The 21,420-nt window shown below is 37.2% G+C and overlaps 1 protein-coding gene across 14 annotated transcripts in view; it reads left to right on the top strand.

Moving 5' to 3' along the window:
* Nucleotides 1-21,420, top strand: part of LOC122120067 (sodium channel protein type 2 subunit alpha) — an 83,288-nt gene that overhangs the window by 15,021 nt on the left and 46,847 nt on the right. For 6 of the 14 annotated variants that reach the window (XM_042694099.1, XM_042694092.1, XM_042694093.1 and 3 more), the window contains exons 7-11: nucleotides 2,382-2,445; nucleotides 3,854-3,995; nucleotides 4,139-4,345; nucleotides 5,619-5,906; nucleotides 18,823-19,170. In XM_042694099.1, the coding sequence (XP_042550033.1) occupies nucleotides 2,382-2,445; nucleotides 3,854-3,995; nucleotides 4,139-4,345; nucleotides 5,619-5,906; nucleotides 18,823-19,170 (1,049 nt within the window). Of the gene's footprint in view, nucleotides 1-2,381; nucleotides 2,446-3,853; nucleotides 3,996-4,138; nucleotides 4,346-5,253; nucleotides 5,257-5,618; nucleotides 5,907-18,822; nucleotides 19,171-21,420 lie in introns of all 14 variants that reach the window. The other 8 variants (XM_042694102.1, XM_042694105.1, XM_042694100.1 and 5 more) reach the window with 5 other exon arrangements.

Here is a 21,420-nt window from a genome sequence, read left to right as displayed (position 1 = left end):
ACAGTTTGAAATTATGCGGCATACACAATATTCATTTGGTAGACATTGCAAAATTTGAGCCATTCAGTGTAGTATGCTGATATGTGTTGTTAGGAAGAGGAAATGTGAGGGAAAATAATTTGGACTTTCTTATCGACTCAGTGTATAGACATATATGATGTGTAATCAAAGCTAAACCATCCCCATTCAGTCTTTCATTGCTGATACTGTACTTGGTTGATTTGATATTAGTCATTGTATAATGTTTATCAGTGTAATTTTCTTTTATATTAGGCATGGACATCAGAATAAGTTTATATGCCATATAGTTTGGAATTTCTCTTATCACTGAAGCCAGTCCCTCTGTATCTAATAGCCTAAGTCTCTTCCTCTCTGCATACTTGTAGGCTAGCAAAATTCTATTAATAATTTGAGATATTTTTCCTACCCTATATGCTTTCAGAAGTTCATGAAATTACACACTTGTCACACTATAATATTGTTTAAAGTATAACATTCTGATGAAAAATTTTACTAGAGAAGATAAGATTTATTGAGTAAATGAATAAATAAAATAAATCATTCCATTAATTATGAGGTTTCCCACGTGCTAATAGTAAAATAGCAGGATGGTGACAAGATTTGCCCATATATTTCAGATAATTTCCTTCAAATAGATTTTTAATAACAGTATTTTTGAGAAGGTGTTAATAAATATTAAGACCATAGAGATATAGTGTTAAATTACTCATATTTCTACTCACTACCTCCTGCCCGAACTCTCAGAAATATTTACTATAGCTATATTTTTAAGAAATAGAAGGAAAATGTGCTCAATGCTGGTTTTATTGCTTCTTAACTATTAATTCAGAGAATTAAGACTTGTAATACCATTAACAAGTTATAGAGTTCATAAATTGTGAGTTATTTGTGATAATTTTACCCAATATTTTATCAAGTGAAAATATTTTGTTGGAATTTATATGGACCCTTTAATTTACCAAATATACTAACATATTGTCTTTCCTTTGGCAAGTACATTTTTCAACATTTTTTCCATCTTATTACTTTTTTCTAATGTCAAAGTGGCTTTAATTTTTTAGGCAATCAAATCTTTGAAATTGCTTTTCATTATTTATCATTTTATGTTTAGTAAATACTTGTTGATTAGGAGACAAAAATCTAGTCCCTAAATGTTCAACAGGTAAAATAGCCATATATATTTTGTTTTTTTTGTTTTTTTGTTTTTTTGGGGGGGTCCGGTTGTGGGGCCTGAACTCTGGGCCTGGGCACTGTCCCTCAGCTCTTCAGCTCAAGGCTAGCACTCTACTGCTTGAGCCACAGCGCCACTTCCGGCTTTTTTCCTTTTGCTTATGTGGTGCTGAGGAATCGAACCCAGAGCCTCAGGCATGCAAGGCAAGCGCTCTACCACTGAGCCACCTTCCCAGCCAGCCATATATATTTTGATGTCACATTAACAGACTTGAATTTAAATGTATATACACCAAGGATTATTTGTGATGCATATTTTGACAGATGAATCTAAATTTGCAAACAAAATTATGATTTTTCTACAAAATATGTTAGAATAATCCTATTTATTCTTAGTAGAATGGAAGTTTGAACTCAGGCCCTTGTGCTTGCCAAGTAGTTCTTATACTGCTTAAGGTAACTTCATACACTGAGGTCTCATGTTTTTACCAAGAGCTGACTTCAACTTTAGTCCTTTCAATCTCTGTCTCCTGAATGTCTGAGGTTGAAGATGTACCTCACCACACCTAGGTCCTTAGAGTAACCTTTGAATATAGTGCTTCAATAGTCTAAAATATTAACTTAATAATTCTGAGAGCAGTTCTTGTATGTGTTTGTTTATCTCTATGGGACATTTTGTCTGGAGCTATATAAATATACGTGGTTTTGTACAGTTATATTTCCTAAAGGATTTTTTCCAACTTGTTAAAGCTTAATTTAACTAGATGAATTAATGTTCATTTTGGTTCACTTAAAAGAGAGAAGTCAATCAAAACCCCCAAATAAACACCATAAGAAGGAATAACACCTAAGCCCAGGTCTCACAAGAAATTAAGTGAAAATTGGCAGAGGAAGAAAAATATGTCTGGATCTATTTAAAGTCCAGTCAAAAGGCATTTATAAAATAAGCTTTCATTTACTTGGAAGCACTTAAAAGCAACAAGACTTCCCTCTCTCTCACTTTGTGCTAAGCAAGTCATCTTACTTATACAGCTCTCTCTTCAAGTACCCTAAACAGTTGCATTAATATCAGTTATTTTGTCTATCTTATTACAAATGCACACATTGTTAAGCTTTGCTAGCTAAATACAATGCTGAAGACATTTTAAAGCCCTTTAATTGACTCTTACTATTCCTTGCTCTTTAAATAGGTCACTTTTATTTTTTGGAAGGGCAAAATGATGCTCTGCTTTGTGGTAACAGCTCAGATGCAGGGTAAGTAGTGTTTCCTATTGATTCTTAGTCATCCTTACTCTGTCAGCCTCAATAACTTGACTTGTCTCACCTCTTAGTACCCACTCACTCCTCCACAAATTCCCCTTCATGCTGACTCTCAAAATAGCCAGGGTAAGTGTGGATTCTCACCTCCTTCACACACTCATCTGCAGCAAGGTTTCCATATTAGGTCACATCTAATCTTCCAAATTAGAGAGGAAAGCAGTGCATATACCTAAAAAGCTTAAACTAACAAAATTCATAAGCATGAGGTTGGATTACTATACTATTTTGAGATAATGGGATATCAATGGGTTAAAATTATGAAAATAATGTCAATATGGTAATATATGTCAAGCATGGTTTGGTAAAGTGCATTAAAACAAAGAGTATTGCCCAGAGTCTGCATTAATTCAAACTTGGCCTCCACTGTATAATATCATTGCTCCTTGCCTTCCATTTTCATGTAGCAAGTAAAATAATAATCATTAAGAATATTAATAAATATAATATTACTATAGGATTTTATTTATTATGCATGATATCATGCTAATGTTTGCTATTACAAAATTCAGAGAAAGAATTGCCTTTCACTATTTGGAAACATTTCAGAACTGTAGAGAAAAGTCTAATGTTTTCCTGTGGATGATAACATGGAAATTAATCAGTGGCACCTGTAGCAAAATTCCCAGCGATAATATCCTCTGCATCCTCTGCACTTACCTCCTGTGATGAAACTTTTACGGCATTTATCTACAGATTACAAAATAGCAGATAAAAATAGACATTTGAATTCCTTGTCTGGGTTATCCTAAATGCTTTCTCTGCAGTGTCTTGTCCAATTATTACAAATGTTCAAGGCAAGTCCTGTTGTTAGCCCGCCTACATATTAGGTGCTAAAAGCTAGCAACATTAGGAAACTTGCCCAATATCATTCAACTCAGAAGCATCAGGCACAACACTGAGGTGATGCTTGCTTACTCGGTACATTATTCTATGGAATCCCCAATGCGCAGTGTTGCAGCTTCCGCTCATTGTCACACCTCCAGTCTCCACATCATCTCTCTACCCTGCCACACATTTACATATTCTTCTGCCTCAGAATCAGGGGAAATCTGATTCAAGTCCCTAAGTCTCAGAAAAAGTAAATCAGTATATTATTACTTTTATATGGATAGGTGGCGAATATAACTTTATAACTGAAGACCCTAGAAAGATATACAAACTGAAATTCGTAGAAGGTATTATATACCGAAGCCTCTCCACATGCTGCAGGGTTAAGTACTACATAAGGCTAGAGAAATCAGCTTTCCCTAGTGCTCAGATAAAATAGATCTATAAAAACAGAAACACTAACCAGCAGACTTAAAGACATTGACTTCCTCTCTTTTCTGTAACCGAATTACAGCCAGTGTCCAGAAGGATACATTTGTGTGAAGGCCGGTCGAAATCCCAACTATGGCTACACAAGCTTTGACACATTTAGCTGGGCCTTCTTGTCCTTGTTTCGTCTCATGACTCAAGACTTCTGGGAAAACCTCTATCAACTGGTAAGAACAGACATAATGATTCTTCTGGGAAGTGTGAACGACAGAGAACAAGAGAATTGGTATCGAAAACTTTATTGCTTTGAGTGGGAGCTTGTAAAATCCTATATAAAATATTTATTAAAATGCCTCTTCCATTTTTACAGACACTGCGCGCTGCTGGGAAAACATACATGATATTTTTTGTGCTAGTCATTTTCTTGGGCTCATTCTACCTTATCAATTTGATTCTGGCTGTGGTGGCTATGGCTTATGAAGAGCAGAATCAAGCTACACTGGAAGAGGCAGAACAGAAAGAGGCAGAATTTCAGCAGATGCTTGAACAGCTTAAAAAGCAGCAGGAAGAAGCTCAGGTATTGTTCTCAAACCTAGAGGCCTTACATTTTATTTCTCTAAATTCTCTGACATTAGAAATACATTAGATGTGTGTGTGTGTGGTTGGGAAGAGGAATATGACTTTATTCTGATACTTACAGTTAATACTAATGACATCAAAGCATGTAGAAGTACAGTTGCTTTATTGACTTTTCTCTTCTCCCTTGTGACCTCTTGAGGAAATTATTAACATTTTCATTCATGGAGGCTCACAATGTAGAGAGATATAAACCTCAATTGAAATACTACTTAGTCTCCTGGGCAAGAGGTTATAGTTATTTCTCCATTATAGTGTCACTGGAGGGGACAGAGGTCAGAATATTAGAGTCAAACCACGAAGGTTATATGTACTCAGGAATGGCAAAAGGCTTTAGAACAATAACAGCAGTTCTCCATACATAAGGTTCAAATGCAGGTTTGTGAATTACATCAGAAAATCATTTTTTTAAAGCCACTTTGCCTCTTATACTGCAAAACCTTTGAGGACTTGGTGAGTCCTCAAAATAAACCATATATCACTCTAAAATAAAATAAGGCATATATCACTCTAATTATTGACTTGATGACATTAAGTAATCCAATTGCTTATTTTGGTGTTGAATGTTGAGTGAGTCTTCTCTGTTAAACTGGTCTCCCTGAAAACAATCAAGTCAAGTGTTCTGAGGAGGTAACAACACTGGGCTTCCTTCAAAAACTGTATTTTTCTAATTTATACACAGATACCAGGATCTGGGAGTCCACAATACACAGTCTGTTATACATCTTTGCTGTGCATAAATTGACTAGTGAAATACTCAATTTAAGTAAACAAAAAGTTCTGTAAGTTAAACACTTTGCTTAATGAAATTCACTTACTCAGTCTGGAAGTAAAATTCCTTGTCAAGAGCAAGTGTTCATGACCCAAAGCAAGTCAAGGGTAATAGGACACTTCTACATTTCTGTCCCTTCTTAAGATATTCCTGAAGTCACAGGACAGAAGCAGGATGATACTGAGGGCCTGCTTTGTGTCACAGAATGCGAAAGAACCCTGTGCAGGTCTTCATCATGTCCCTGGGTATGAAACGTGGACAGCACTTTCATGAAAACATTGCTGTGATGATTTGTCTGAGGAAGGTTTTCTGTTTTCCAAAATACAAAAAAATAATAGAGTTGATTTACAAGATGCATTCTGCATATGAAAGGTAAAAGAACCAGTAAATAGATAGACATTTAGAAGTATATATGCAGCTGGTTGTTACTTTTTCCTTGTAGGCAGCAGCAGCTGCAGCATCTGCTGAATCTAGAGATTTCAGCGGAGCTGGTGGGATAGGAGTTTTCTCCGAGAGCTCCTCCGTAGCATCCAAGTTGAGCTCCAAGAGTGAAAAAGAGCTGAAAAACAGAAGAAAGAAGAAGAAACAGAAAGAACAGTCTGGAGAAGAAGAGAAGGAAGAGGTAGTCCGAAAATCAGAATCGGAAGACAGCATAAGAAGAAAAGGATTCCGGTTTTCCTTAGAAGGAAGCAGATTGACCTATGAGAAGAGATTTTCTTCTCCACACCAGGTAAATAGACATTTCCAAAATTTCTTTTGTACAATAAAATATTTTACTTCATAAGGATATGCCAGAGTTTGGCAGAGCTAAAGCTGCCTTCTTCCTGGATGTTTTGCAATGGTAATAACCAAGTGTTTTGGCTGCCACTTCAGAGATCTTGTGAGATTACCACTTTTTGGAATCCCTGGAAGGAATTTTTAGATCCTACAGAGCATGGGGAGGTTTGTGATTTTGAGGGCTGTTTTTCAAAGATTTGAGCCTTTCCGGGCAGTTTTCCACCTGAAGAATGATCAGCAGATGGGTCCCATCCTTTCTTAGCTACTGTGCCTGTACCAAGTGAACTGTGGGCTTTCTGAGTGGCAGATGCTTAAAAGTGGACCACAGTTTGCTTCCAGACCATCTGTGCGGTTATTCCCATCCATGAGCAAACTTCACACACACAATGCATCCTCCATTCTTCTTTCAAAGGAAACTGAAGAAATTTTTTGTTCAAAGTGTAACCAAAAATCTCAGACATGCACCAAGGAAAATTTATGACACTAAATAAGCAGCAAGGTTTAATTGCACTTGACTTTATGTCCCTGTTAAAGTAAGACTTGCTTCAAAGGATATGCTGCATTTACATACTGCAGAAAAATTTCACTGGATGCCTCTCATTGTGGAAAACTTTGCCACAAGCTGTGGCAAACTTAAAATTTAGGATTTTTTTTTTTTAATTTAATTTTATTTTATTTGAGAACATACTGTACAGAGGGGTTACAATTACATGGGCAGGATAATGCATACATTTCTTACCAAGCATTGCAGCCTCCTCCTTTGTTTACCCTTCACCTCCCTTCCCAGCCTCCCCCCTCCCTCCCACCCAATCATACCCCCCCTACCCCCCCCCCCCCCACCGACATTGTAAAGCTGGTTTTGACATGACATTTTGTACTTCTCATTGTTGCAACAGGTCCACCTGAATCCTTAAACGACTTGTTTGTCCCCATCTCCTCCACATGTTATACTGACATCAAATATAGTGAAAGCGGGGGTTACACTGTGGGGGAGGGACATACAAAGCAACAAAGAAATAATCTTATAAATGCGTTAGAAACACATGCATGAAAGAAACAAAAACATTAAAATACATATTTGAGGTTTCGTTTTCCTAACATCACATTATCTGACTTTTTCCGCTTGACTCATACCTATACTAGATATTGCAAATAAGGGAAACCATGGGACCTATGTTTCTTTGGGCCTGGCTTACTTCACTTAATATAATTTTTTCCAAGCCTTTCCATTTCCTAACAAATGGGGAAATGTCATTCTTTCTGATGGAGGCATAGAATTCCATTGTGTATATATACCACATCTTCTTGATCCATTCATCTACTGAGGGGCATCTGGGTTGGTTCCATGTCTTAGCTATGGTAAATAATGCTGCAATAAACATAGTTGTACTGGTAGCTTTAGTGTGGCCTTGTTTGTGATCATTTGGGTAAATGCCCAAAAGTGGGATTGCTGGGTCGTTGGGGAGCTCTATGTGGAGTCTTTTGAGGAACCTCCATACTGCTTTCCAAAGTGGTTGAACAAGTTTACATTCCCACCAACAATGAAGTAAGGTTCCTTTCTGTCCACATCCCCTCCAGCATCTGTTGTTGTTAGAGTTCTTGATTTTTGCTGTTCTAACTGGAGTGAGGTGATATCTCAATGTTGTTTTGATTTGCATTTCTTTTATGGCTAGGGATGTTGAACATTTCTTCATGTGTCTATTGGCCATCCTTCTTTCTTCTTCAGAGAAGCTTCTCTTTAAGTCTTTCGCCCACTTACTTATTGGGCAGTTGTTTCTTTGAGGATTTGTTGTTGGGTGGTTTAATTTTTTGAGTTCCAAGTATATTTTAGATATGAGACCCTTGTCCGTTGTATGGCTAGTAAAGATCTTCTCCCAGTCCGTGGGCTTTCTATTGATCTTGCTAGCTATGTCATTTGCCCTGCAGAAGCTCTGCAACCTTATACAATCCCATTTGTCCAGCCTTTCTTTGATTTGTTGTGTTTCCGGGTCTCTATTCAGAAAATTTCGGCCTGAGCCAAGGAGACCCAGGGTTTCTCCTATTCCATCCTGTAATGTTTTCAGAGTGTCTGCTTTGAGTTCAAGGTCTTTGATCCATTTGGAGTTGATTCTGGTGCAGGGTGATATATAAGGATCTAGCTTTAGTTTTCTACATGTAGTTAACCAGTTTTGCCAGCACCATTTACTGAAGAGGCTGTCTGTCTTCCATTCTATTGTTTTAGCTCCCTTATCGAAGATTAGATGGCTATAGGTCTGTAGGTTCATTTCTGGGTTTTCAATTCTATTCCATTGGTCCTGAGGTCTGTTCTTATGCCAATACCAAGCTGTTTTGATTACTATGGCTTTATAGTAGAGTTTGAAATTTGGTATTGATATTCCTCCAGCAGTGTTCTTTCCGTTGAGGAGCTTTTTTGCTATTGGGGGTCTTTTATTGTTCCATATGAATTTTTGGATTGCCTCTTCTATTTCCTTGAAGAATGAGGGTGGAATTTTGATAGGTATTGCGTTGAATTTGTAGATAGCCTTGGGAAGTATTGCCATTTTCACGATGTTAATCTTTCCAATCCAGGAGCATGGGAGGTTTTGCCATTTTTTAAGTTCTGTGTTGATATCCTTTTTCAAGATTTTAAAGTTTTCATCATAGAGGTCCTTCACTTCTTTAGTTAATTCCTAGGTATTTTATTTTTTGTGGGGCTATTACAAATGGAGTTGCTTTCCTAATTTCAGCCACACTTTTCTCATTGTTGGCATACAGAAAAGCCATTGATTTTGGGGGGTTAATTTTATAACCTGCTACTTTGCCAAAGTTTTGAATCAGCTTGAGTAATTTGGGAGTGGAGTCTATGGGATTCTTTAAATACAAGATCATGTCATCTGCAAAGAGGAAATTTAGGATTCTTAATTACCTTTAAAATTACAAGAGAAGACCCAGGGCGATAGAGTCCCTCTGGGGACAATTAAACCAGAAGTGAAACCTTAATATCCAAGTAGAAACAATAACAATTACAGCATCATTGATGCTGATGATAATACTAATGTTTAAATAATGCAATACTGGTTACAATATAAATTCATTTAAGAATTCATTTAAATCTTTATTACAACCCATGTAGGTATTAATTTAATTATTATTCCAAGCTTTCAGATATGGAGAGTGGGCTGTGTGCTTTGTTGAGCAGCTATTTTATATGAGTTTCCTTCCTTCCTTCCTTTGTCTTTCCTTCCTTCCTTCCTTCCTTCCTTCCTTCCTTCCTTCCTTTTTTCTTCCTTTCTTCCTTGTTTCCTTCCTTAACTTATATTTTGGCACACATTCTCATGAGTGTTTATTTCAATGGTGCAAAATAATACATCACATTGTGATCATTTTAATACATGACTATGACATACCTTAAAAATATCATCCCTTAAAAAAAATCATCCCTTCTCAAATAAAATAAAATAAAATTTAAAAAAAATCATCCCTTATCCTCTTTTCCTCCAGGTTTTCATCCTTATTCCAAATACTCCCCCATATACTTTTATGTGGTTTTGTTGGTGTTTTTAGCCTAGATTGCCTATATAATAAAAAAGCAATTGATATTTGTCTTTCTGAATCTAGCTTATTTCACTTATTTTATTATGGACATACACACACACACACACACACACACACACACACACACGCATGTTTTTATGAGTGCCCAGGCTGATTCCATAACATAGCTATTGTGAATAGTGAAACAATAAAAAATGACTGTGAATTGTATGCTAACTCATGAGTGGAATGCTTGGATTATATGATATAATATGGTATATGGTATAATATGGTTATTTACTTAAAATTTTGAAAAATCTTCACAGTGATTTCCATAATGGGTCAACCATTATATTCCCACCATCATGCATATATGTCATAGATCCTCAACATTATTGTTACTGTTTGGATCTATTTGATGAAAGCCATTCTCGCAGAGTGAGTTGGCATCTCAATACACTTTTTTGATTAGCATTCTCTGATGACTGAGGGCAATGAATATTCTTCATGTACTTTTGGCTATTTGTGCTTCTTTGGAGTACTGGGTTTTTCTTCCAGCTCACTTGCTCATTTAGTGATTTGATTGTTTATTGTTTTGTCCTTTAATTTTTTAAGTTCTTCATATATTCTGGAAAGGAAAGCCCTGCCAAACAAACATCTGGCCAAGGTTTTCTCCCTTTCTGTGAGCCGTCTCTTCTTCCTGGTCATCATTTCCTTTACCATGAGCAACAGTTTTTAATTTGATGCAATCTGATTTATCAGTTCTTGCTATTATTCCCTAAGCAATTAGCATTATAATTAAAAATTATTACCTATACATGTATGTTAAAGTGTCTTCTCTATGTATTCTTGTAGAAGTTTTAAACTTTCAGGCCATATATAAAGGGCTTTGATTCACTTTGCACAGATTTTTTTTTTATAGGTCAAGAGATAGGGATCTAATTTCTTTCTTCTACTTGTGAGTATAGTTTTTACAGTTTTCCCAACACTGTCTGCTAAAGACATTGTTTTATTCCTCCAATATGAGATTTTTATTCTAAAATATTTTATTGGGATATATTAATTATATCAAGGTATAAATGGATAGTGTACTTCTATTGTATTCAATTCTCTCCCAACACCCTCTTCTTTTCCCTTGACTCTCCTTTGTGGAGAATCAAACTATTTAATTTTATTTCTGGGTGTTCTATTCTCTTCCATTAGTCTGCATGTCTAATTTTGTAACAGTACCATGCTGATTTTGCTTCTTAGCTCTGCAGTATAATTTGAAATCAGGTCTTGCAATACGCTTTTTATTCAAAATTGCTTTGGTGCTTTAAAGCCTATTGCATCCATATGGATTTTAGGACTTTTTCCATTCCTATAAAAATATCACCAGAATTTTGATATTACATTGAATTTGTAGATCATTTTTTGTAATATGCCATTTTTACAATATTAATTCTACCTATCCAATTTTTAATACCTTCTTCTGTTTGTTCTATATTTCATAGATTTCATTTTGAAAGTCTTTCACCTTCTTGGTTAGGTTTATTCCTGTATTTTAATCATTAAAATAAAATTGCTGGGGCTGGGAAGGTGGTTCAGTGGTAGAGCGCTTGCCTTGCATGCATGAGGCCCTGGGTTTGATTCCTAGCACCATATAAGCAAAAAGAAAAAAGCCGGAAGTGGTGCTGTGGCCCAAGTGGTAGAGTGCTAGCCTTGAGCTGAAGAGCTGAGGGACAGCGCCCAGGCCCAGAGTTCAGGCCACACGACTGGACCCAAAAAAATTTGCATTGCTGATTTCTTTCTCAGTATGTTCATTATTAGCACTCCAAAATGTTGCTGATGTTGTCCTGCTACTTTGCTGAAAGTGTTTATTCAAACTAAGTAGTTTTTGGTTGAAGTTTTAAGGTTTTGATGTGGAGGGCCACATCATTTACCAATAGAATGGGAATAATGTGACTTCTTACTCTATTGTTTGTATCACTTTTATTTCTTTCTCTTGCATTTTTCCTCTGGCTGAGGCTTCAAGTTTATTTTTTGTTGATAGGACATTGAATATGAATAAGGAAGAATGAACATCCTTTTCTTATTCCTGATTTTAGAAGAAATGTTTTCAGTTTCTTTCTTTACCCTTTAGTAGGATACTGCCATAAGATTTTCATACATAGACTTTATTATGTTGAGGTATGATCCTTTTATATCTAGTTTCTACAGACTTTTATCATGAAAGAAAATTAAATTTTGTCAAGGCTTCTTCTGCATCTTCTGGGATGATGATATAACTCCTGCCCCTGGTGCCATTTTGGGGGTATATTTTATTTGTATATTACCATATAAAGAACCATCCTAGCATCTCTAAAATGAAACAAACATTATCTCTTACTGTACTGCTGAATTCAGTTTGCAAGTATTTTATTAAGGATTTTTATGTCTATTTGCATCATGGAAATTGGACTATAATTTTTGTTTTCTGTCTTGATCATATCTGGTTTTAGTATTGAGGCAATAAAGGCTTCTTAGAGGGGGTTAGGAAAGTTTCTGTATTTCTGTTTAATACAATTGTTTGAGGAAGACTTGTGCTTAGTTTTTTTTTAATTTTATTGTAAAGGTGATATAAGGAGGAGTTACAGTTACATAAGTAAGGTAATGAGTACATTTCTTTCTCTCTTTCTTTCTTTCCTCCTTTCTTTCTTTCTTTTCTTCTTTCTTTCTTTCTTTTTTTTTTTTTTGGTCGGTGGTGGGGCTTGAACCCTGGGCCTGGGCGCTGCCCCTGTGCTCTTCAGCTCAAGGTGAACACTCTACTGCTTGAGCCACAGGGCCACTTTTGATTTTCTAGTGGTTTCTTGGAGATAAAAGTCTCACAGACTTTCCTGCTCGCGCTGGCTTTGAACCATGATCCTCAGATCTCAGCCTCCTAAGTAGCTAGGATTACAGGCATGAACCACTGGCACCTGGCTGAGTACATTTCTTTTTTTGGGGGGGGGGGGTTACGGTCGTGGGGCCTGAACTCTGGGCCTGGGCACTGTCCCTCAGCTCTTCAGCTCAAGGCTAGCGCTCTACCACTTGAGCCACAGCACCAGTACTGGCTTTTTTTTTTCTGCTTATGTGGTGCTGCGGAACAGAACCCAGGGCCTCATGTATGCAAGGCAAGCGCTCTACCACTGAGCCACCTTCCCAGCCCTATATTTCTTTTTGAACAGTGTTATGCTCCCTCATTTTCTCCCTCCCCCCAAGTTGTAAAGTTCATTTCCAGCATAGTGTCTAATGAGTATCACTGTTGCACTGGTTCACCCATTGTCCCATTGTTTCTGTGATTCTCCTTCCCTTCCCCAACTCAGATAAACATTTTAAATTTAATTTTATTGTCAAGGTGATGTACAGAGGGGCTACAGTTACTACATAAGGTAGTGAGTACATTTGTTGTCAAAATCGTCACCCCTCCCTCATTGTTCTTCCACTTTCCTTCCCTCTCCCTACCTCCCCACGTTGTACAGATCATTTTCAACATATTTTCTTGTGAGTAACGCTGTTGAGAGAATTCAACAGTGAATCTGTTTCGTGCTTGAATTTTCTTTGTTGGTAGACTATGTATTGTTCCTTTGGTCACATTTTTTGTCATTGATCTGTTTAATTTTGGTACAATTTTAGTAGATCGTATATGTTTAGAATTTTGCCTTTACTTCTATATTTTGTAATTTGTTGGAAAGTAAGTTGCCAAAGTGTTCCTTTATTAACAGTCCTTTGAGTTTCATTGGTATCTCCTGCAGTCGCCTCCTGGATGCATGTTGTTAATCTGAGTCTTCTTTTCCTTTTGGTTAGTTTGACTAAGATTTTGTTGATTTTTTTAAAAAATATTTGAAGAACCAATTCTGTTCCATTAACCCTCTGTTCCATTTTCATTTCCATTTCACTAATTTACACTCTAAAATTCATTCTTCATCCCCTTCTCCTATTTTTGATTTAAGGTCTCTGTGTTTTAAATTTTATTTTAAATTAGTATAAGTTAATAATATTATGGGTTGCATTTTTTACATTGTTTATGGTTTCCCTTATTTGCAATAACTAGTACATGTGTAGGGCAAGCAGAAAAGGTCAAAAGCTATGTACATATGACCATATAAGATGATGTAAAGTGAAATGAACCCTGAGATAGGGACACAAATATCTTTTTTCTTTCTTGCTATTGTTTCGAACATATTTTTAATGAACCATGGGTTGTATTTTAATGTTGCTGCATATAGTGTATTTTGAACAAGTTCACTGCTTCCATGATATTCCAGAACCCAGCTTTATCCTTTCCATTTTCAGACAGTGTTTGGTGGTTTTCATTATGTTATGTTCATCTGAATATACATAAAGTACTACAGTTTTGTTCACTCTCAGTATCCTTTTCTTTCTACCTCCCTTCTCCTGCTGATTCATTCCAGTTAAACAGTCCAAATTCTCATTCATGTCCCATCATCATCATCATCTGAGTTCTAAATTCCACAAATGAGTGAAAGCATGTGATGCTTGGTTCTTGTGAACTTGAATTAATTTGCTCAGCATGATGATCTTCAGTTCCATCCACTTTCCTGCAAATGATATAACTTCATAATTTCATATTCCATATTTTCTTTACATACCAATATTGTGGATTTCTAAAATATTAATTAAGACTAGGTAGTGGCCAAATTGTAGTAAATTTCTTTTTCACTGAACTGGTGAGTAAGGGGTTGTGCCTCAATAGTCAAATATTAACCTTTAATACTTAAGATACTGATTTCATTCCCCTGCTCTTCTCAGGAAGAGGACGCTTAGCTTCAAAGACCATCACAGGTGATTAACCACAACCTTGAGATTACGGAATCCCTAATTAAAAACAACCATTACTAAAATAAAAAAAAACAACCATTACTACAGCTCCAGTATCTTTAAAATAATATAAGATCAGGGCTGGGAAGGTGGCTCAGTGGTAGAGCGCTTGCCTTGCATGCATGAGGCCCTGGGTTCGATTCCTCAGCACCACATAAGCAAAAAGAGAAAAGCTAGGAGTGGTGCTATGGCTCAAGTGGTAGAGCGCTAGCCTTGAGCTGAAGAGCTGAGGGACAGCGCCCAGGCCCAGAGTTCAGGCCCCACGACTGGACCCCAAAAAAAAAAACAAACATATAAGATCAAAGATGAGTCATGTGACACAGGGATATCTTAGTTAATAAGGGTGGTAAGGGGGAAGACATAGAGGGATAGCACTAATGAATATTGAAAGGTGTATGGTTTTATATGTCAGAAGGAATGGTGGCTAAGCTTCATAGAAGAGATTAATGATAACGTTGAGTAAGATAGAAAAGAACTGACTAAGGTTATATTGATAAAGAAGAGAAATGAGAACAGTTAGACAGGTCAAGAGAGCGAGAGAGAGAGAGAGAGAGATTATTATAGTTAGTTACCTAATAAGAACATGTGACTCATATCTGTAATCCTAGATATTCAGGAGGCTGAAATCTGAGGTTGAAGGTTCAACACTAGCCAGGCAGGAAAGAATATGATACTCATCTCCAGTTAAACACCAAAAACTGGAAGTAGAGCTGTGACTAAAGTGAGCAAACAGCTTAAAAGCTCAAATAGCACCCGGGCCCTGATTTCAAGCCTGTGGACTAGTACACACACACACACACACACACACACACACACACACACACACACCACAGAGAGAGAGAGTATAAGTAACACAGATGGATTACAAAAGGGACAAAACAAATAGGGGAAAATACACATCAAACAGTAGTTCTAATTTTAACTAGGGAATCTCAAATGAGAAAGGGCAATAGAAAAGGGGAAAACTACAAGGTTTTAGGTTGAATACTGAATAGATTTGGTCTGCCTCAAAATTACCCAAACCAAGAAACAAAATCAATGCAAACAACTGAATAACAAATCAACCAACACAAAATAGTGTCAAAAACAGCTCTCCATAAAACAAAATGAGAAGGCTAAGAAAGAGGAAGAATGAGGATGAATATGATTGAAGTAGTTTATGGTATCTGTCAAAATAAAACAATGAAAAGAAACCACTGAAATTATTTTAAGAAGTGGGAGTAGGAAAAGTGAGAATTGATAGAGGGAATCGGATTGATTAGGATGCATTGTATCCACTGTGTAAATGTCACAATGAAACCTTCCATGTATAACTAATGAATGCTATTTTTTAAAAAATGAAGCAAAACAAAATTAACATTTTCATTTCCTCTCCTATGCAGATATGTTCATTCCACTTCTGAGTTCTTTAAATCAGTAGATGGCAGTCTATACACTCCACTCTGGAACAGTATCTGTTTGGTTTTGAGTATATAAGGGGGAGGGAGTTTAGGGAAATCTGAATATAGTCTGTAGCTGGGGCTTCTAGGGTCTTGGTCCTCGACTGGCCATTCCTACACATTTTCTACTAAACTTGTAGATTCTTCTCCCAAGTCCTCACAACTCCCTGGCAGAAGTTCATTCCAGAATCCAAAGCATGCAGCAGAGCTGTGCTTCATCTCATTGCTGAGGTGTTTGCTGCCAGAGTCTCCCAGATGGAGCTACATTGGGTAGCATTACCCAGCCCCTATCTTGGCCCTGTCCTTTGTCCCTGTGAGGTGCTCATTTTTAGGCTCCTCTGCAGAATTACAGCCTAGGTACAGAGCATGCAACATTAGGGTCTCTAGGATCACAGTAACAGCTGCACTTCCAGCATGCAGTGTAGGGCCTTTGGGCATGTAATCTGTGGCTGCACACTGCCTGAGGTTATCTATAGCTCATGGGATGTTGATGGCACTGAAATTGGTTTGTCACCAGTACTTTCTTAGCAGTTCTGCAGGATGTGAGTGTTGGATTAGCAATTGAATTAGATGTGTCCCTGAGGAAGAATGACAGGTTATGTCACTCTGTGGCCATCTTCCTCTCCCTGACAATTTAATGTATGTACCCCACAACTATTAAATTCACCCATAGAACTGCTTTCATTGTGCTACAAAGGCCCTGGCAAGTTGCATTGTTATTTTCATTTGATTATGACAAGTTTTTGTTCTTCCCTTATTTCCTCAGTGACCCACTGGTCATTTAGAATTTTGTCTATATTCATGTGTTTGTATGGTTTCTGTAGTTTCTCTTGCTGCTGATTTCTACTTTTCTTTCCTTAATATCTAATAAGTTAAAAAATCTCCCATTTGTTTTATATTCATTAAGAATAACCTTAAATTGTGATCTGTGTTGGAGAAATCTCCATAGGCTGTTGGATGCAATATTCTGTAGATATCTGTAAAGACCATTTGATTTGTGGAAAAGTTTAATTTGAAGCTTTTTTGTTGATCCCTTATATGGACAATCTATTAATGAAATTAACATATGAGGTTTCACTCTATTATTCATGTCTGGAACTATCTGTCCCTTCATATCAGATGTATTTGGTTTATGAAACAGTGCACCAATGGTAGGTGCAATGTTCTCATGTCTTCTTTATGGATTCTTTATTACTATGTAGTAACCTTTTTAGCCTTTCTGACTAATTTGAGCTTGATGTCTGCTTTTTTTTTAATTGTGAGAATACCATACAGAGGAGTTACAATTACATGGGAAAGATAACAAGTACATTTCTTATCAAGCATTGTTGCCTCCTCTTTGTTTCCCTTTCCCATCCCTTCCCATACTCCCCCCACCTCCCTCCACTCAATCCTCCCCCCCACACCAAAGTTGTAAAGTTCGTTTTTCAACATAGCGACTTGTACATCTCATTGTTGCAAAGGGTCCACCTGTATCCCTATTTAAACGATTTGTTTTTTCCCTTCCCCTCCACAAATTATACCAACCTCAAATACAGTGAAAGCAGGGGTTATACCGTGGGGAGGGACATACAAAGCAACATAGACATGTCTGCTTTGTCGGATTACTTTCAGATTCTGTTTGTTTATAACATAATTTTATCTCTTTCCCTTTTAGTAGGCACATGTCTTTGAGAGTGAGTTGATTTACTTACAGAAAGTAAACAGTTGGATCTTGATTTTTTAATCTAGCATTTTGAAATTCGTATTTTCTTACTTGGGAAGCTAAGACCATATGCATTTAAGGTTAATATTGAGAGGTTTGTACTAATGTTTTTCCTTCATCTCTTGGAGTTGAAGCCGGGGTATTTAATTAATAATATTTGAATGGAAAAAGAGGCACCTGGGAAAGCTTTCCAGGATATGAGGAAATTTCAGCGCTGGCCTGCCATGCAGGAGCCGTTGCCAAAAAACCAAATCCCTGAACTAAATCTAAGAACTATGCTTGTGTCTTGGGGACCAAACCATGTTATTATGACCAAGTCTCTTTTAATACTTCAATCTAGATTCCCACCTATGATGACAAGTTGCATTTAAAGATCCCAACTTTACATTTAATATCTTTAGGAACCTCAATCGTAAACCCACCTGGGCCAGGCAAAATCCTGTGCCTATCTTTAACCCATTCTTCAGTCTCGTATTGTGAAATAGACTAGTTACCTTGTCTCCCTGCTAGATACAGAGGTTGGATCTAATGGTTCCCACATTAATCCATCTGAGAGTTGATGAGGAATGGCCAAACAATTGGCCAAACCATAACAAGTGGGGCTTTTAAAAATAGTCTAGTATACTGGAAGTGATTGCTTCTTCCCTATGCCACCACAGATAAGAGACAGGAAGTGCATGACAGAATTCCAAGGTCATCACATGGAGGAATTCAATGATTGTGACAGGATGCCTAGTGAAAACTGGATTTTGTTAATATTTCTTGAAACAGAAGAGTGAAAATCAGAGTGAATCAGAGCTTGATTTGTTTAATTTATTCATAAATGCCATTATAAAATATGTACTAGAAAAGCGGAGAAGATGCTCCTTGTACTACAATTAAGCAGATCTACTAGCAAGATTGATTTTTCTCCTGTGTGGGAAGAAATACATCAGGGTGTAATTATTCGTGAGCTCTTACTGGACAGATTTTTGTTTCATTTCTAGAGATCTAAATGTAGATAATTAATTGCTTCCTATTGAATTAAATTAAGCTTATCTACTGAAAGTGGCTAGCAAAAATTGCTATCCTGCGAGTTAACTGTAAGACAAAACAGCATTATGGAAGTACTTGTATATTCTGTATAGGTAACATAAATGAAAAAGTGCATAAAAATGAAGAGAGGGAGGGAAAAGGAAAGCACAATGAAAGAAATAACCTTGGTAATGCTGGAATACTACTAGCAGTCAACCAGAAATTCTTGGTTTCCCTTGTCTGAAGACTTGTTCTTAGATAAGTCAACAGCTATGAAACCCTGAGGCTAGTCAAGTTTTTCAGAATGTTGGCTCTTACACCTGTGCATCTGTCTTTGTTTCTTCTCTTGTTACTCGTAGTCTTTATTGAGCATTCGAGGCTCTCTTTTCTCTCCAAGACGCAACAGTAGAGCGAGCCTTTTCAGCTTCAGAGGTCGAACCAAGGACATTGGTTCTGAGAACGACTTTGCCGATGATGAGCACAGCACCTTTGAGGACAATGACAGTCGAAGAGACTCTCTATTTGTGCCGCACAAACATGGCGAACGGCGGCACAGCAACGTGAGCCAGGCCAGCCGAGCTTCCAGGGTCCTTCCCATTCTGCCCATGAACGGGAAGATGCACAGCGCCGTGGACTGCAATGGAGTGGTCTCCCTTGTCGGGGGTCCCTCTGCACTCACTTCTCCTGTTGGGCAGCTCCTACCAGAGGTGAGGCCGGTTAATCTTGCCGCTGAGGGGATGAAAGGAAGTGGTAGGCCAGTGCAGGCTGGGTTGAGAATCTAAGAATTTGTGGAGTCTATTGTTCAAAGGTTAGGAATGGGATCTTTGAGCTTATGCATTTATACCTGTGGGTTAGAAACACAGGGTGAGCCTCAGAAATTAGAAATCATCCTTCATCATTATTAATGTAGTTTCAAATTTACCAAGAAGTCAAGCAACAATTTACCAAGCATAGCATGCAATGAAGGTAATGTAATTAATGCAAGAAAATTAATATGCACAAATTATGTAAATACCTTTAGAAGTTGCTTGATAACTTTATACTTTCAATAAAAACTACTTATGTTAAAAACAGCAAACATTGCTCTTCTTAAAAGAAAACTTGATATTTCCACTTGAAGCCAATACTATTATGGAGTCTTAACTAAATTCTGTAATGGAGCCTTCTCTGTCTTTTTAGGTCACAGTGATGTAAAACTTAAGCAGCCACTCAAATGACCCCAGCCACTGAATTTATATTAGTATATAAGTTACTCAGAAAGTGCTTGGTGCAGTCACATGTTGTAGTGTTTTGAGTTTTTTGTTCGTTGATTGTGGACTTGAACTCTGAGCCTGGATATTGTCTCTGAGCTTTTTCACTCCAAGCTAGTAGTGTTCTATCACTTTGAGCCACAACGCTACTCCTAGTTTTCTGATGGTTGATTGGAGTTAAGAGTCTCATAGGGACTTTCCTGCTTGGGCTGGCTTTGACTCCAAATCCTCGGATTTCAGCTTCCTGAGTAGCTTGGAAGACAGGCATGAGCCAACCGTGCTCGGCAATGTTGTAGTTTTTAGAGCAGATCATAATTTTTGTATAACTGTCATGAATTCTTTTTGTAGACAAAATGGCTTCAAATCAAGAACATGGAAAGGGTTTCAACTAAATAATGGACACTTGCCAGGAAGCATTACTGACATTCCCTTCATAAATAAAAGACACACTTAAGTATTCATATGAAATAAGTTTTCATTTATGAGGATAAAAATACTTCACCATAGTCATTTAATTGCACTTCAGTTTGTTTGGAAACATATTAAGATATCTTTTGTGTGAATGTCTTTATTTATATAATAAATAATTATTTATTTAATTAATCAAATTAGCCCAAATTAAAATGATATGGAGTTAGCGTTCAGACAACTCACAGAAGAGCTTCTTGAAGTGAATTATAAAAGTGGCCATTCATCTCTTTCACTACTGTTGGCCTCCTGCAGTTCCTTCCTGCCAAAGAAGAATAGAAGTAGCCTGGAGAAAACTAGAAATTTGTAATGAAAGAATCAGGAAGAATGGGAAATGAATTTTGTTTTGAAAAATAATTATAGCCAACTCTATGTGTGTGACACTCTCCAGAATACATCCATTTGTCAATTCACCTAACCCTCCCAACAAAATCCTTTACTATAGCTAATAAATTGCCCCCCTCATACAGGGGAAGAAACCGAGGACTGTGCGTGGCAGAGGTAAAATTTGATCCCAGGTTTGCTAGCTACTGAAACTACATTCTACCTGTAGTGAATTATAGCCTTCCACTGAATTTACTTAATTGAAAGCAAGAGCACTAAGAAAGAACAGTTTCATTTAAATTGGCTTTTCTCAAAGAATTCTACCCCCTTAGACTTCTTTCTTAAGAATGTTCTGGGTGTGTCTTACAAGTGGTTATTCATGACCACCCAGACCTATTCAGACTGAAACACCGAAGAAACAAGGCCTGGAAATGTTTTTCTTTAACAGTCATCACACATAGGGGTCTTACATTCAGTGAACCATGACAATCACTCATCTTGATAAATGTTAATTAAATATAAGACAAAAAAGCTACCATTTGTTTGTGTAAATACAAAGAGAATGTCAGTCTGTTGGAAACTGTCCTGCATTTGTCAGCAGTCAACATACATTTCTCCTGTCCTATTGGCAGAATGAGTGTGCAAAGGTTAAGTTTATACCCACAAAGAAAGGCTAATGTCCTCACTTTCTGCCTCCATTCTTAGCTTATGATGGCACTGCTTTGCTGCAAAGAAGGAGCTGAATGAAATTGTCCAACAAATGAAATTAGCTTTAAGACATTACGGGGCGGGGGGGCGGGGGGCGGGGGGGGGGGTGGGGAATGAGAGGAGAAAGAAAACAGTATTAGGCCAGCAACCACCTTCCAAAACACAACAATTTCCCACACATTCCACACAAATTCAACATTTTAATCA

This window comes from Dipodomys spectabilis, unplaced genomic scaffold (genome assembly GCF_019054845.1).
Source record: "Dipodomys spectabilis isolate Male_0828 unplaced genomic scaffold, ASM1905484v1 ptg000174l, whole genome shotgun sequence".
Lineage (NCBI taxonomy): Eukaryota > Metazoa > Chordata > Mammalia > Rodentia > Heteromyidae > Dipodomys > Dipodomys spectabilis.
Note: the sequence above shows the minus strand (reverse complement) of the source record. Positions and strands in the feature narration are given on the sequence as shown.